The following is a 16790-nucleotide window of genomic DNA, read 5'->3' on the forward strand; positions in this document are numbered from 1 at the left end:
TTTTTCAACTCAGCCCCTATCGAATACACAGTGGGATATGGGTCATTTTGCTTCCACTAGATGTCAACCGTCTTTAGAACGTTGTTTCAGGCTTCTACTGTGAAGTGGGAGTGAATGAGAGCTGTTTGACTAAGGGGTCTGGCAGCAGCCTCGTTCTCAGTCACGCGCGTTCACATGAGAGGTATCTCTCGTTCCATTGCTTTTCTACAGACAATGGAATTCTCCGGTTGGAACATTATTGAACAGTTATGATAAAAAGATCCTAAAGATTGATTCTATACTTAGTTTGACAAGTTTCTTCGACCTGTAATATAACTTTTTGAACTTTTCGTCCGACTGGACCTGAACGCACATTTGGATTTACCAAATGCCCTAACAAAAGAAGCTCTTTGGACATAAATTATGGACATTATCGAAACAAAATAAACATTTATTGTGGAACTGCGATTCCTGAATAATATTTATAATGCTATTTCTGACTAATGTTGACTGCGCAACATGGCGGATATTTATTTTGGCTGGTTTGGGCTCTGAGCGCCGTACTCAGATGATGCTTTTTCCGTTAAGTTTTTTTGAAATCTGACACAGCGGTTGCATTAAGGAGAAGTGTATCTAAAGTTCCATGCATAACACTTGAATTTTCATCAACATTTATAATGAGTATTTCTGTGAATTCATGTGGCTCTCTGCAAAATCACAGCATGTTTTTGAACTACTAAACATAACACACCAATGTAAAATTAGACTTTTGGATATAAATGCACTTTATCGAACAAAACATACATGTATTGTGTAACATGAAGTCCTATGAGTGTCATCTGATGAAGATCATCAAAGGTTAGTGATTCATTTTATCTCTATTTGTGCTTTTTGTAACTCCTCTCTTTGGCTGGAAAAATGGCTGGGTTTTTCTGTGGCTTGGTGGTGACCTAACATAATCGTTTGTGGAGCTTTCGCTGTAAATCATTTTTGAAATCAGACACTGTGGCTGGATTAACAGGAATTGTATCTTTAAAATGGTGCCTAATACTTGTATGTTTGAGAAATTTGATTTAGGAGATTTCTGTTGATTTGTATTTGGCGCCCTGCAATTTCATTGGCTGTTGGCAAGGGGTTCCGCTAGCGGAACGGGGTTAGACAGGTTAACATGATTTTTGAATGACTACCTCATCTCTGTATCCCGCACATACAGATAATTGTAAGGTCCTTTGGTCGAGCAGTGAATATCAAACACAGATTCAACCTTAAAGACCAGGAAGATATTCCAATGACTCGCAAAGAAAAGCACCTATTGGTAGACGGGTAAAAAAAATATATAATAATATCCCTTTGAGTATGGTGAAGTTATTAATTACACTTTAGATGGTGTATCAATTCACTCACTTACTACAAAGATACAGGCGTCCTACCTAACTCAGTTGCCGGAAAGGAAGGAAACTGCTCAGGGATTTCACCATGAGGCCAATGGTGACTTTAAAACAGGTAGAGTTTAATGGCTGTTTAATGTTTAATGGCGTTATCAAACGTTGCAGATAGAAATTTCATGAGTAGAGACAACGTTATTTCTTATTTAACATGTCTGAGAGGCATGTTAAAGAGATATCCTACCTCATTTGCACATGCTGTATTTAGATTTTTCTACTGTATTATTGACTGTATGTTTGTTTATTCCATGTGTAACTCTGTGTTGTTGTATGTGTCGAACTGCTTTGCTTTATCTTGGCCAGGTCGCAGTTGCAAATGAGAACTTTTTCTCAACTACTTGGATAAATAAAGATAAAATAAAATGTTGTCTACATAGCACCTGGCTATGCAAAGCAGTGGGGAAAGTGGGAGGGTTGAGTGAGACTACAAATTCAAAGACAGCCTACTTTTCTACTCTCACGGGAAAGAAAAACATAGCTATACTGTTGTTTTACTATTCAACTCATGTATGCTATTGTTTTTAATTTCATAAACCAACTTGTGTTTCTTAACCAGGTGTAGGTTAGCTAACTAGAAGGCTGGTGTGACTAGTTAGCTACGGGGAAGCAAGAGTCACTTGCACAATGTGTATAATTGGAGGAGGAGCCGGAGTGGAGCAGTGGGAAGGACACTCATCTTGTCCCACTGCTGTACAGAACTGTGCTGTGCATCTATGCCTCTAATATGTGGCCCGTTTCAGGAAACTAGGCTATGTCGTGGGTCACTACTTCACAGGAGAGCTGTTTGAATGTTAAAAAAATTCAAATGTGTTTTTTTGGCAGAAATGAACATGTGAACTTTCATGTGTCTTAATAACAATCATATGTGCCATCTGTAAATACCAATAAAATTATGAGCCTAGTTGGTTAAGCCACAGAAAAAGTCAGCAACCTTCCCGCTAACCATGATTGGCTGAGATAATGAGTGGGTTGGACATGCCGAGAGATGAGTTTGGATTGGTCTGCCATATAGCACGCTTCTGTCTATTTGAGGTGGTCAGTATTTCTAGGTAATCTTGTTTAACGAGGCAATTTTTTAAATGTTTTGTGTAGTAAAACTGCATAAGCCTAATGTCAAGTTAAAGTGTACTGTTAGCTAGCTAACATTAGCTGGTTGGCTCACTAGCTAACGTGTATGGATGCCTGAGACACCGAGGTATCTCTCCCCCTTATAATTTGGGATCAAATATGCTCTGAAAGCAAACATGTTGACATGAGTACCCTGATATCGGGGAATTTGTGCCATTCTGAAAAAAATGTTAGATATGCTCTCCACTTTCTGGAGGACCGAGTTTTCAAATCAGTGGAATTTGAGTATGATCGCTAAGGAGATGGAGAAAACACCGGTCTCCGGATTACACCTTCAAACTAAGGGCAACCATGGCATTCGACAGGAGATGCGTCCATCCATGGTGTATACGGACGGGTAAGACAGTTTAGCTAGCTAAATTTCAAATATTACACAATTTTGAGAGATTGTGATTTCATTTCAAGTTAAAGTGTACTGTTAGCTAGCTAATGTTAGCTGGCTGGCTAGCCAGCTAACGTTACATGTATGATCTTATTATTCGTATCTCAGAGCCATTTGCTTGGCTATTTATTGCCTAATGTATGCTAGCTAATATTAAACCTGGTTGGTAAGCTACCTGCAGATTCATGCAGGGTAGTAATGTCATGAGTTGGGATTGTGGTTCATTGTTTAACTAGCTAGGTACATGTCTTAACAAAAAACTAATCTCAGTGTGCCAGAGTGCAGAATAAATGCTGAATTTACAAACGCTCAACACGCGTTGAAAATGGCTGGTGTCAGTAAACGTCAGCAAAAAGCTTAATTAAATTGTTGCCAGCAGCACAGTTACATTCACCAATGCTCTGGATAACATGAAAACAGCCTAACCAGCTCTGCTAGGGCAAGTAAAATGGTCAGAGTGTGGTGTTCTCTCATTATGAGTGGGGTGTTCTCTCATTATGAGTGGGGTGTTCTCTCAGGCTAGCCAATGTTATGCAGTTAGCTTGGTTGCTTAACTGCTGTTGTGAGGTCAAAACGTTTGGATCTTTCCCTACTCATCGGCAAGAGCGTCCAGTGTGCTGTGCGCTCTGAACGCTCAGAGCGAAACACTCTGAATTTAAGAACAGACAATCTGATGACACAGTTGCAGGCACCAACGCTCTGGAGAACATAAAAGCCTAACCAGCTCTGCTAGGGCGAGTAATGTTCAGTGAGCTGTTCTCTCATTTGTGTCTGGAAGCAGCTAGCAAGTTAGCTTGGGTGCTTGACTGCTGTTGTTAGTCCAGAATGCTCGGATCAAACCTTAAAAATATGGGTGGGGCTAAAGCTTAAGAGGATGTGAACGATGTTGAATGGGTGTAGACAAAGAAGGGCTCTCCAGTAGTAGTACTAAAAATTCAAAGGCTATTTTCTCAAAAGTGAGTTTACAAGTTTATCAACTTTTAAAGCAAAATTACTTTCCCATTGTTCCGCAACTGTATGCCATTTTGTAGCTCTGAGTCTCCATTTTTATCCAATGTAAAACATTTAAAAAAACATTTCAAATGTTGCTACATAAGGCCGATTTGAGCCAGTCGGTTACATATTAATTGTGATTGTCACTGAAACGCTCTCAATCTCTTTCAAAAAATTTGACCAGTCCTCTTAGTAGTCAGATTTTAGTCACAGCGATAATTTTGTCTCATCTTTGTCTTGTCTACTGCGCAACACCCAATGCTATTCCTATTATTTATTCTGGACACAATGACAGCCTAGTGGGTTCTCCACAACATGATCTGGTAATGAAAGAAAATCATAAATGCATTGTGTTTTCCATGTTACACCTGCAATTTTATAACAATACAAGAGGCTTGAAGTAGCCAACTTGAATTTGAATTTGGAGCTCAGAAATGGAGGTACTGGGATAGGTCTACCTTGAAAATCGGACATTTCCTCAATTTGGTGTAATTATTGTAGCAAAATTATAAGTTATCTCGTTCCCTTATAATTATTAGTGATTACATTTTTGATCGGCTCTGTGAGAGATGTGGCCACTTTCGTTTGTTTCCTGTCGCTTCAATTGTAGGGTGTTGCACTACTCTGTTGCGGTAAAACCAGGTGCGGTTAATATGAGGATGACAACATCTAATGATGGCTTCAACAAATCCTTCCGTTATAAAAGGAACCAGGTTTTTGTGACTGTGTTGGCAACATAGGCCACAGGAAAATCTACATTTATTTGGTCAGGCAAGTCCACATTATTCTCACATATTTTAGAATATAATATTAATTTGAATATAAATGCATTGGCAAGGCCTATAGAATGTGTTATTCTTAAAAAAGTCTAATACTCCATTACCCGTTTATGTTGCATGCTTTTTGGGGGCGGAGGGCTATATGTACAATTATATAAGCTACAGAGTATGCAGGCTTTCGTTTCAGCCCAGCACCAAGTGACGGAACAAAATACTGCACACCTAAAAGCTGTTCAGGACTGGAGTTGGAGACCCTTGATGTACAGTAAACATTTATTTAAGGCAAAGCCATTTACCATTTCTCCCATGCTGTTTCAAAGTGCTCGCCGACAGGGTGATGGAGTTGCCTTGGCCACTCTGTGGGAATTTCAGGTCGGGCAGATTTCCTTCCGTACTCATCCTGGCCACCTCCAGCTCTGGACAGAGGGAAATGAGAAGAAAATGACCATTTAAATAACCCTATTATGAGGGGTGCAAGTGTTGACAGTTGATGCAAAGAGAATGCCATCTGGGATAACATGAGCATTATGAGTCAAAATCCATGCACCCATCACTATGGTCTGTCAACCTACTAAAACATGTTAGCATTGAACAATAGCTTTACATTGTAATATGAAACTCAGTTCTGCTCTGACTGTGTGCATCACAACACTGCTGTTTCAGTTCAGAAACAAAGCAGACAAGCAGGTAACAGCAACAAAGTAATTAGAACCCCCCCCCCCCCACCCACATCAACGGTCCTTGGGTGTGTTGAATGAAGTATATCGTCTGATTTTGGAAAGCTTTGAAGACTAGCGTCTCGCTGAAGCCTCTGATCAAGGCTGAGCTATACACGTCTCACAAAACTTTCTTCATCGAGTGAGGAGGAGTTCAGGTGTAATCCAGGGAGCCTTGTTGCACACTTCCTCGCTTTGTACGGTTGAAGAATAGTTGAAGCCGTGGAGCGCTTTGGCCCACACTTCAAGGAAGCTATAATTTTTCAGGGTGAGCTGAGTGGAAAGCGATGGGTAGACAAGATAGAGACGGATGGTGAAGACAGCCAGGTTTTGGCGCACTGGCTCAACAGCTGTTGTGTCTGAGGCAAGATCATAATTTGTGGTTCAAAGACTGCGGCATCGTATAGCAGCGGAACAGGAAGCATTTATAGGAGATTGACAAAGAATCCTTTTATTATTTAAAAAATATATATATTTTACCTTTATTTAACCAGGTAGGCAAGTTGAGAACAAGTTCTCATTTACAATTGCGACCTGGCCAAGATAAAGCAAAGCAGTTCGACACATACAACGACACAGAGTTACACATGGAGTAAAACAAACATACAGTCAATAATACAATATAAACAAGTCTATATACGATGTGAGCAAATGAGGTGAGATAAGGGAGGTAAAGGCAAAAAAAGGCCATGGTGGCAAAATAAATACAATATAGCAAGTAAAACACTGGAATGGTAGATTTGCAGTGGAAGAATGTGCAAAGTAGAAATAAAAATAATGGGGTGCAAAGGAGCAAAACAAATAAATAAATAAAATAAATACAGTAGGGAAAGAGGTAGTTGTTTGTGCTAAATTATAGGTGGGCTATGTACAGGTGCAGTAATCTGTGAGCTGCTCTGACAGTTGGTGCTTAAAGCTAGTGAGGGAGATAAGTGTTTCCAGTTATAAGCAATATCGTACTTTTGACGTGCTTGAATTTAGTTTGAGAATACAATTCAAAACACTGACAGAAACCGATCAAAACAACAGTACCTCTATTCTTTTAAAGGCCCAGTGCGGTGACAATTATGTTTGTTCTGTGTTTTGTATCATATTGTACAACAGCTGATGAAACTAACACTTTAAAACATTTGATCAGTGTTATTTCCTGATAGTTGCTGGTCGAAAATACAATCTACAAAGGATCATCTAATCAGCTTGTTTGCATAGGCGCGAGTTTCACCTAGCCTAATGCACATCACCAGGCGATAAATTAATGATTAACCCCTTACTCTGGTGCGATTTGGTATAATTTGGCTCCTGAGTGGAGCAGCGGTCTAAGGCACTGCATCTCAGTGCAAGAGGCGTCACTAGAGACCCTGGTTCGATCCCGGGCTGTATCAAAACCGGCCATGATTGGGAGTCCCATAGGGCGGCGCACAATTGACCCAGCATCATCCGGGTTAGGTTGACCGGGGTAGGTTGTCATTGTAAAATTAGTATTTGTTCTTAACTGGCTTGCCTAGTTAAATAAATAAAAATAAAATGATGGTATAATCAGGACAATCCAAACATTACACTGTTGATTTGATGTGCATTTGACATTTACTGTACTTTTCGCACACATTTGTTGATAACGAAATCTTAAAATATGGGGAAGGTGCAACATAAGACAAAAAAAATCCAAGGGTTTGAGTGAGAGGTGGTGTCTCCAAGTGGCAACACACCTCTCCAGTGTGCACAGTTCATACATCATTTCAATGCATGTTAATGACTCAAAGAAGAGTCTTCAACTATAACGTGCTACTTTGAACTCTCCTAGCTGTGCTGTTGAGGTACAAGAACAAGCACACATGTAGTTGTGTTTGAATCACAATCTGTTCAGGTTAGCATAATTTGAAAGCGTGTTATTTTGCCAACATAGCTAAGTATCTAAGTAACAAAATAAAGTCTTACAGTGTGAGGCTTTCACAAGGCAATTCAGAGAAACCGATCATAACCAGGGGTACGCACAATGCCGTCGGGGGTACGGCAAATAAAAATGTGATTCACGTTTCATGTATTTTATTTTACAATTTCTTCACATTTTCAAACAGTACATTTATATTTTCAAACAGGGCAATACATTTGGGTGAGTTTTTTTTTAGCTTCGTTTCACTGCCAAAAATAAAATGAAACCATCCAGTGTTCAGCGAAATAACAACACAATGTCATATACAGGTAGCCTAGTCAAATAATTAACATCCAATCACATTAACCGTTGAATTTAATCAGAAGCCACTGCCAGATTTCTGGATAGGGCTGCGCTCAGAGTGTCCTGCCTTGGCAAATTGTGCTGTTAAGACACTGATGCCCTTTGCAACCACGTACCTATGTGAGAGTGGATTCTCGGGCCTCACTAGCATGAAAACTAAATGCAGGCACAGACTGTGTGTGGAAAAATATTTAAGACTGACTCTCTCCAATACAACCCAACATTGCAGAGTTATGTGCATCCTTTCAAGCACACCCTTCTCATTAACGAGTGGTGAGTTATTCACCATTTTTGATGAACAAATAAGGTTTTATATGTAAGATGGCTAAATAAAGAGCTAAATTATTTATTTTTATTTGTGCCCTGGTCCTATAAGAGCTCTTTGTCACTTCCCACGAGCCGGGTTGTGGCAAAAACTCACATTTATTAAACATGAGAATGAGTGTATCGTATAGTGTGTGTGTGTGGCAGGCTTATAATGATGGTAAAAAAACAACATTTGAGAGTGTGCTGACCCTGGTGCTAGAGGGGGTACGCAGCTGGAGGTTGAATGTTTGAATGGGTACGGGACTATAAAAAGTTTGGGAACCACTGCAATAGACAAACATCGGCTCCTTTTGTTCAGAACAACCCAGGTTATGACGCCATGTCATCTTGTAACTGCACATCAAGCCTAGTGATCATCAACGTTGACACTGTATATTACAATAGTCTTATGATATGGAAATGTGAAGCGCACGTTTGGACTTACGGGTGTTTGGCTTGATTGTGTGACATCAAAGCGGTGATCATTTTAAAAGGTGATCCTACAGCCTTCTTAGACTCAACAACACTGAAGCAACTATCAGCAGACATAAATAAATAAATCCCTAAAAACAGATCACCCGAGAAGAAATATTAGACACTTAAAACATTCGCGCGGAGAAAAACAACAGGAATGGATCGTTTTCCCATAGAATTCTATTTAACATTTTGGGACAAAGTAGCGTCCCTATTTACACAAATGTGACCCGGTTCAGGAAGATAGGCATATGTCGCACATCACTACTTCACAGGAGAGGCATTTGATTGTCTTAAAAAAATATATCTAAATGCCTTCTGGAGCATGTGAACTTTTTTTTTTTTTTTTTTTTTTTTTTTAACCAGGCAAGTCAGTTAAGAACAAATTCTTATTTTCAATGACGGCCTGGGAACAGTGGGTTAACTGCCTGTTCAGGGGCAGAACGACAGATTTGTACCTTGTCAGCTCGGGGGTTTGAACTCGCAACCTTCCGGTTACTAGTCCAACGCTCTAACCACTAGGCTACCCTGCTGCACTTAAATGTGCCTTAATAACAAACTTGTATTTATAATGCCCATTACCCCACTGAAGACATTCTTTAAAAAGGTATTTATGCTTAATCCAGTATCAACTAATCTATAGAATGTACTGTATTACATAGACAAAACTCACAAATTCTACAGCACAATGGAAGAGTCATGTCTTCAGTGTAAAACTAACAATTTCTCAATCAATGCCTTCTGGGAATGTCCAGATGGGCGGAGCTAGAAAGTTGTCTTTCAGAAGTATTACAATGTAAATGTACTTTGAATCCATCAGTCTGCATATTTCAGTTAGATACCCTATAGGTTAGATGATACGAGCACGAGTGTATAGAGCTACAAGCCCAATAAAAAAGAAAAAGAGTTCCAAACCTCTCTGCCAATAACAGCTAGTTTTCCCCTCCCCACATTCTTGCTTGAAATATTTTTTTGCTAAAAAGCTGTTTTTGTCCTTTTAAAAAATATTTTTAGTAAGGTGCTTAATTGATACTCAGAAATGGTTTGATATTGGTATAAAAATGGCTGCATCGGGCCTGCAAATACTACACTTGAATTTGTCGGGCACAATGGTACCAATGGAATATTCCCAAAAGTGCAAACCCTGCCCACCTGTCACTTCAGGCAGGTCCAATCGAATGGCTAAAAGTATTTGAAGGAAAACCAATACTATTTGAACACAGGCCTGGACAGAGATGGGAGAGATGCCATCAAAAGGTCTCAAACTTCTTTTAACGTCTGGCTTGAAGGCCAAGGTTACCTCAAACGCACAAAACAACTACAGAGGAAAGGCATAATCCGTCCTATTGTCGTTACCCTAAAAAAAAAAAAAATTGTTCTCATGCCATGCTTTCACTTTTAAAAAGAACATTAACATTCCGATTCCTTTGGAGATGGCGACATGTATTCCTATTCAACTGGAAAGATACAATGGCAGAGATACCTACTGTAACAATCCCAAAATTCCAGGGCTAACTGAGTCAGTTGGAATGTTTTTCATCCTGGTGGATGAGCGATGACAAAAAAGGCTTAAGACTGGCTTTAGGCATGGGACACAGCCGCAATAGATTCTGTTGTGCACGGGGTAGCATTCAAAGCTGATTTAAATAATATGCTAATCGGCAGAAATCTGCTCATAAGATTAACGATGAGAGGGAGTGATGCACACACGCAAACACACAAAAGGTGTACAGAAGCTTAACATACTGTATATGCAGGCAGGCACGCACACACCACCAACCCCATCCATAGGCGCGCGCTCGCACAGACACACACACTAACAATGTTACTGGGAGCTCGTTTAGTGAGGTGTACATACTACCAGTAACCAGAGCATGAAAACAGGAAACATCTCCTGGATTTTGTATTGCTTGTGAGTACATTAAAATGTATATTTTTCACACAAAGGAGTGGCGTAGAAAGTAATACATTCAGTGGCTTCAGAAGCTATTCATACCCCTTATTCCACACATTTTGTTGTGTTGTACCCTGAAATCAAAATTGATTAAATATACATTTGTTCTCACCCATCTACACACAATACCCCACAATGACAAAGTGAAAGCATGTTTGGAAATGTATTTGAAATGAAATACAGAAATCTCATTTACATAAGCAGCAGTGAGTCGTTGTGGGTAAGTCTAAGAGCTTTGCAAATCTGGATTGTACAATATTTGCACATTATCATTTTTTTTTTAATTCTTCAAGCTCTGTCAAGTTGGTTGTTGATCATTGCTAGACAGCCATTTTCAAGTCTTGCCATAGATTTAAGTCAAAGTTGTAACTAGGCCACTCAGGAACATTCAATGTTGTCTTGGTAAGCAACTCCAGTTTAAATTTGGCCTTGTGTTTTAGGTTGTTGTCCTGCTGAAAGTTGAATTTGTCTCCCAGTGTCTTTTGGAAAGCAGACAACCAGGTTTCCCTTTAGGATTTTCCTGTGCTTAGCTCCCTTCTGTTTATTTTTATCCTAAAAAAAACTCCCTATACCTTGCCCATAACAAGCATACCCATAACATGATGCAGACACCACCATGATTGGAAATATGAACAGTCATCCTCAGTGATGTGTTGTTGGATTTGCCCCAAACGTAATGTTGTATTCAGGAAAATAAGTTCATGTTGTAGCCACATTCTTGCAGTTTTACATAAATGGCTTATTGCAAACAGGATGCATGTTTTGGAATATGTTTTATTATGTACAGGCTTCCTTTTCACTTTGTCAATTAGATTACTATTGTTGAGTAACTGCAATGTTGTTGATCCATCCTCATAAAAATGTCTAAAAACATAATTCCACTTTTGACATTATGGGTTATTGTGTGCAGGCCAGTGACACAAAATCTCAATTTAATCTATACTAAAATATAAATGTAACATGCAACAATTTCAAAAACTTTACTGAGTTACAGCTCATATAATGAAATCAGGTAATTGAAATACATTCCTTGGGCCCTAATCTATGGATTTCACTTGACTGGGAATACAGATATGCATCTGTTAGTTACAGATATCTTTAAAAAAAAAGTGAGGGCGTGGATCAGAAAACCAGTCAGTATCTGGTGTGGCTACCATTTGCCTCATGCAGCGCGACACATCTCCTTTGCAGAGTTGATCAGGCTGTTGATTGTGGCCTGTGGAATGTTGTCCCACTCCTCTTCATTGGCTGTACGAAGTTGCTGGATATTGGCGGGAACTGGAACATGCTGTTGTACACTTCAATCCAGAGCATCCCAAACATGCTCAATGGGTAACATTGTCTAGTGAGTATGCAGGCCATGGAAGAACTGGGACATTTACAGCTTCCAGGAATTGTGTACAGATCATTTTGACATGAGGCTGTGCATTATCACGGTATCTCTGTGCATTCAAATTGCCAACAATAAAGTGTAATTGTGGTTGTTGGTTTATGGTTTATGGTTTATGCCTGCCAATACCATAACCCCACTGCCACCATGGGGCATTCTGTTCATAACGTTGACATCAGCAAACCGCTCGCTCACTTAACGTGAGGCCATTTGGACGTACTGCCAAATTCTTTAAATGACGGAGGCTGCTTTTTGGTAGAAAATTAACATTAAATTCTGGTGGACATTCCTACAGTCAAGCATGCCAATTGCACTCTCCTGTTAAAATTTGAGGCATTGTGTTGTGTGACAAAACTGCACCTTTTAGAGTGGCCTTTTATTGTCCCCAGCACAAGGTGCACCTGTGTCATGATCATGCTATTTAATCAGCTTCTTGATATGCCACACCTGTCAGGTGTATGGATTATCTTGGCAAGAAGAAATGCTCACTAACAGGGATGTAAACAAATTTGTGCACAACATTTGAGAGAAATAAGCTTTTGTGCATATGGAACATTTTTGGGATCTTTTATTTCAGCTCATGGAACATGGCACCAACACTTCACGTTGCGTTTATATTTTTGTTCATTTCTATTTTAAATTGAGGCTGTAACACAACAAAGTATGGAAAAAGTCAAGGGGTGTGAATACCTTCTGAAGGCACTATACATTCTGCATTAATTGCCTTTGAAAGAGCAAACATCAAAGCAGTGGACACACTGCTATGTTGTGGGTCTCTCAATACTAATGTACTTGGAGGGGTGGTCACCTGGGACCGCGGGTAACAAACAAACCTTATTGGCTGGCAAACTAGGCAGAGCAAGGCCTAGTAAATATGTCACTGTGCATGATTAACCTGACTACCTCCATGAAGGATATAAAAACACATCTGCCGAGGGGGTGGGGAGGTAGTTTGCTGTGAGGGGATTGTTTTGTTTCCTTTCAAACGGGGCTAAGATCCCTTAATATCCTGATAAATTGAGTGCCAGAGACAATAAATTCCAATTTTTTTAATTCCCCAATGCTGGCTGCTTCTTTCGACTTGGCAGACCTATATTTTTTAGGTTGCCATGGTAGCAAGAGACTAAAAAAATCCCAAATCCCTTTAAGCTAAGGGAGATATATCATCTTTCCTTAATGCTCAATACACTGGCCGTTTCTTCAGCTCGCAAACATGTTTAATTTACTCGCCTCTGTCCCCTTCCCCCGTTCCTTACAACTGTTTTCAGCCACCGTTTTAAATGTGAACTGCTGATTTGTTTAGTCCACAATTCAACAACTGATGAAGCCAGTTGTTCAAAATGTTTGTGTCATCCAACAGATCTTCCTGTTTCATCTCCCAGGGGCACGGGGAAGAACATTTCTCACAAAAACACACAGCTAAGGGCTTATCGTGGGAGAAGAGTGTCAACATTCCACTTTCACTCAACTGCTATTAGTATATTTCAATCCCCAAAAGATCCACAGGCCTTGACCAGGATGCATAGAACCAGGGTTAACTCAAGTTAAGGAATTTGTACAGATATAAATAGGGTAATTTAAGATAATTAGGTACATTTACAGGTGACCACCAATGGAGGTCAACTACTCCCAACTGGGATGAACTTGCCCCCTAAGAGTCTGGGAATGTTTAGTGGTTGACATTTGATCTCTTTTGGAATTCTCAAGAGCCCATTGGCAGTTATTAGAGCACCCAGGATCAATAGCAAGAAGTAACCTGAACTATGGTTGCGTCCCAAATGGTATCCCATTCCGAATTTTGTGCACTTCTTTTGAACAGGGCCCATAGGGTTCTAGTCATAACTAGTGCACTAAATCGGGAATAGGGTACAGTTTGGTACGCAAACTAATGAGCAGAACCAGAGATGAGACACTTGATATAGCTATACTTAATTGAAAGACAACTTAATCAAATATTCTGGAGAACAACACAATTAAATCAAGTATTTTTTTAAACCAACACTAGAACCACTTAATTTATTACTGACATTTTTTTAAGACATGACCCCATTCATCCTTGACTTTTCCTAAAAAAGTCTATATAACACACTATCAATATTAGAATCGTATTATCACAAACAGATCTGGAGATATAACCCGTTTAAGGAGGGCATGTCATTTTTTTGAATGGTTTTCCCCGTTTACCTCCTTGGCCAGACCTGTTTTTTTTTTTGCAAGTAACTTGTTCGCCAATGCCAGTGAAGTACAGAAATAGTCCTTGGAGACATTGCTCGTCTTGCCAACGTAAGGTTCCACAAGCCTCACCACCACATTCTGCAACACTCGAGCCTGCATGAACAAAGTCAGACTGGAGCTCCCTCCCTCTGTGCAAAATAAGACACCTGAACAGCAGTTGTACTCCACAACAGTGCTGAAGAATGACAAGAGGAAGGGGACCCAGTGAAGAGCGAAACGGAGAATAAGAGAATATTACACACTACAACCAAACAAAGGTATGTCAAAGTGTGTCAAGCAAGTAAAAGCTACGGAAATTGTGTCAACTGTTAGGACAAGGGACAGCAGCTAACTGAAATCCACCTGATGCCATTGTGTGAAGAAGCACATAAGCACGAGCTGACAATAACTTACTTTTTTTTAAACTTCTGTCATATCGACACCTAGTGCTCTATTTTAAGAAACCTAATGCAAAGGTAAATCTAAGCGCAGGATAGATACTGTTCCAGGGATGTGTCTGAAATATTTGAGCAATTTTCACTATTACAATTATCGGAGAACTTGCTGGCGTTGGCACCAAAGGGCTGGGTTTGATGAATAAACATGTTGTGGGTGTGTCGAGGCCCCTCACTGGCCAATCAGAACATTCTCCATGGCTAAATATGTGGTTGCTTCAACTTGTGTATTTACGTTCTTTCATGTGCAGTACTGCCTTGGAATCAACTCCAATTCCAATGTTAGTTCGTTACAGTTCCAAATACCTTCACTTGAAACCATTTGCAGTCTACAAATAATTGCATGGCTTCAATAGCATTCAAAATGATATAGGGGCTAGGCCTACTGTAAATTGCAGTATGGCTGAGCATGGACAGGCCAAAAATGGTCAATAAACAAGATTAAATAAATTATGCATAAGGCCTAAAAAGAGAAGAAATAAGCACAATGAACTTGTTTTAAATAGGCTGTGTCACACTATGACACCATTTCTCCCTGTGGGCAGTTACTATTGAAACAACGCAGACTATGGAGTGTTTAACGCACATCCAAACGTTTCACAGTGGCTGGACAAAGATCCAATAGAAATAGAAAGGGAGAACGTCCACTCACTGTTATACTGCTCCCAAATAGGCTTGCGTTTAATGAACATACACGGAAGCATCTTACAGGTGGCATTCACACATCTCCAGAAGTTGCACTGCAAGCTCGTTGTCGCCATAAAACCAGGAAGGTGTATCATTCTAATAAGTTTGGTTGTAATAAAATGTAACGAAAAACAAGCAATCAGTAAAAAAATAAAAATAATAATAATAATGCCAAATGTAATGATATCATAAAAAATACAAAAAAAGACACGCACTGCTGTTGAACCAGCCTTTGTTATAGTAGGCCAAAGGGAGGGATTGGGTTTTTAACATATGAAACGGAAAGCAAGCAGGTAAACACGAGGTTACACGAGGTTACAGGTAAACACGAGGTTCGCTGGTATTCAGGAGGTTCTCATCTCTTCATTTCACAATGGGCACTTAGCCTACATCATGGAGGCTTTACGCACGTCCAGAACTGGGCCTGCGTGGCTAATATAATGTGGGCCTGCCGACAATGCATAGATACAAAGCTCCCTGTTTTACTCCTCTCAAACCTGATCTTTTAATAAAGCTTTGGCGATTAAGATGTATTTCCAAACGGCCTCAGGAGCAAAACCCTTTATCGTCAGTCTTGACTACTTCGCAATTGTATTGGGCAGATTTTTAAAAAAGAAGGGGGAAAAAAAACATCATTGAGAGGAGGGGATGATGTGCTTGGTTTTGAATAAAATACAACAAAACATTTGTTTTTATGTTTCTAAATACAAAGTATACAGGCACCAAAAGCACATTAGGTTACTCTTGTTCCATGCCCACGGCATTTCGCTACACTCGCATCTGCTAACCATGTGTATGTGACCAATACAATTTGATTTGACTTGATTTGAAATGGGTGGTGCGCATTTCTGCTGTCAAAATTCATGCCATAACCCACTGCGTTACAGCTAAAACCATGTTTTGGTTGGTCTAAGTTTCAGTGCTGCCTGAAATTACCACTTTGGATCATGTATTTAAGGACACACACACACACACACACACACAAATATTTAAACCCTGCCCATCTGAGCACTAGCGAGTTGATGTAAGACAGGTAGTTTGTTGAACCTTTGTCAAACGTGGCGTTATGTGCTGGAAAATGTCAAACTAAAGTGTTTGACACTAGTGCCGCCTTAACGCCAGCTGGAAATGGAGCCCTTACATTCATTATAATGCAATTATTGCTTTTTTTTGCTGAGTTTCACTACTTATCAAGGCCACTTGGCACTAATAATGATGTTTAGGCTACTGAAGCTACTGATGTATTCATAATTTGACTCGCGTCTTGACCGTGCATCTTGGTGGTCGGGGTAGGGTGTTGTTTATTTTGACGTTGTCAAAATAAACTGTTATTGTGTTCCAACACATACGCTTTCTGTTTCAGAGTTAAAATTGATGCATCATGCCATTTGGTCCTCTAAATAGCTCTACAACAGCAATATAGAGTAGTTAAATAGTACTACATCAATATCCATCTTGCCTCCGTTAGGCGTATGGAACAACCAGTGGATAAGTTGTTCTACAGTATTTCCTATTATCACATTCAAGGTTCTGAATGAACTTGAATACAGTCACTTAGAATTGGCCCCCTCATTAAACTAAGCTCAAACAATGATCACTAAGACTGTGGCTGCATCTCCAATGGCATTCCTTGTGTAGTGCACTACTTTTGAAGA

The 16790-nt window shown here is 39.8% G+C and overlaps 1 protein-coding gene across 8 annotated transcripts in view; it reads right to left on the minus strand.

Annotated features, from left to right (window-relative positions):
• LOC110531730 (adhesion G protein-coupled receptor L3) overlaps nucleotides 1–16790 on the minus strand; it is a 336356-nt gene that overhangs the window by 54612 nt on the left and 264954 nt on the right. For all 8 annotated transcript variants that reach the window (XM_021615086.3, XM_090183775.1, XM_021615085.3 and 5 more), the window contains one exon: nucleotides 5003–5122. In XM_021615086.3, the coding sequence (XP_021470761.3) occupies nucleotides 5003–5122 (120 nt within the window). The remainder of the gene's footprint in view (nucleotides 1–5002; nucleotides 5123–16790) is intronic.

This window comes from Oncorhynchus mykiss, chromosome 9, assembly GCF_057628025.1.
Source record: "Oncorhynchus mykiss isolate SJ-2025 chromosome 9, ASM5762802v1, whole genome shotgun sequence".
NCBI lineage: Eukaryota > Metazoa > Chordata > Actinopteri > Salmoniformes > Salmonidae > Oncorhynchus > Oncorhynchus mykiss.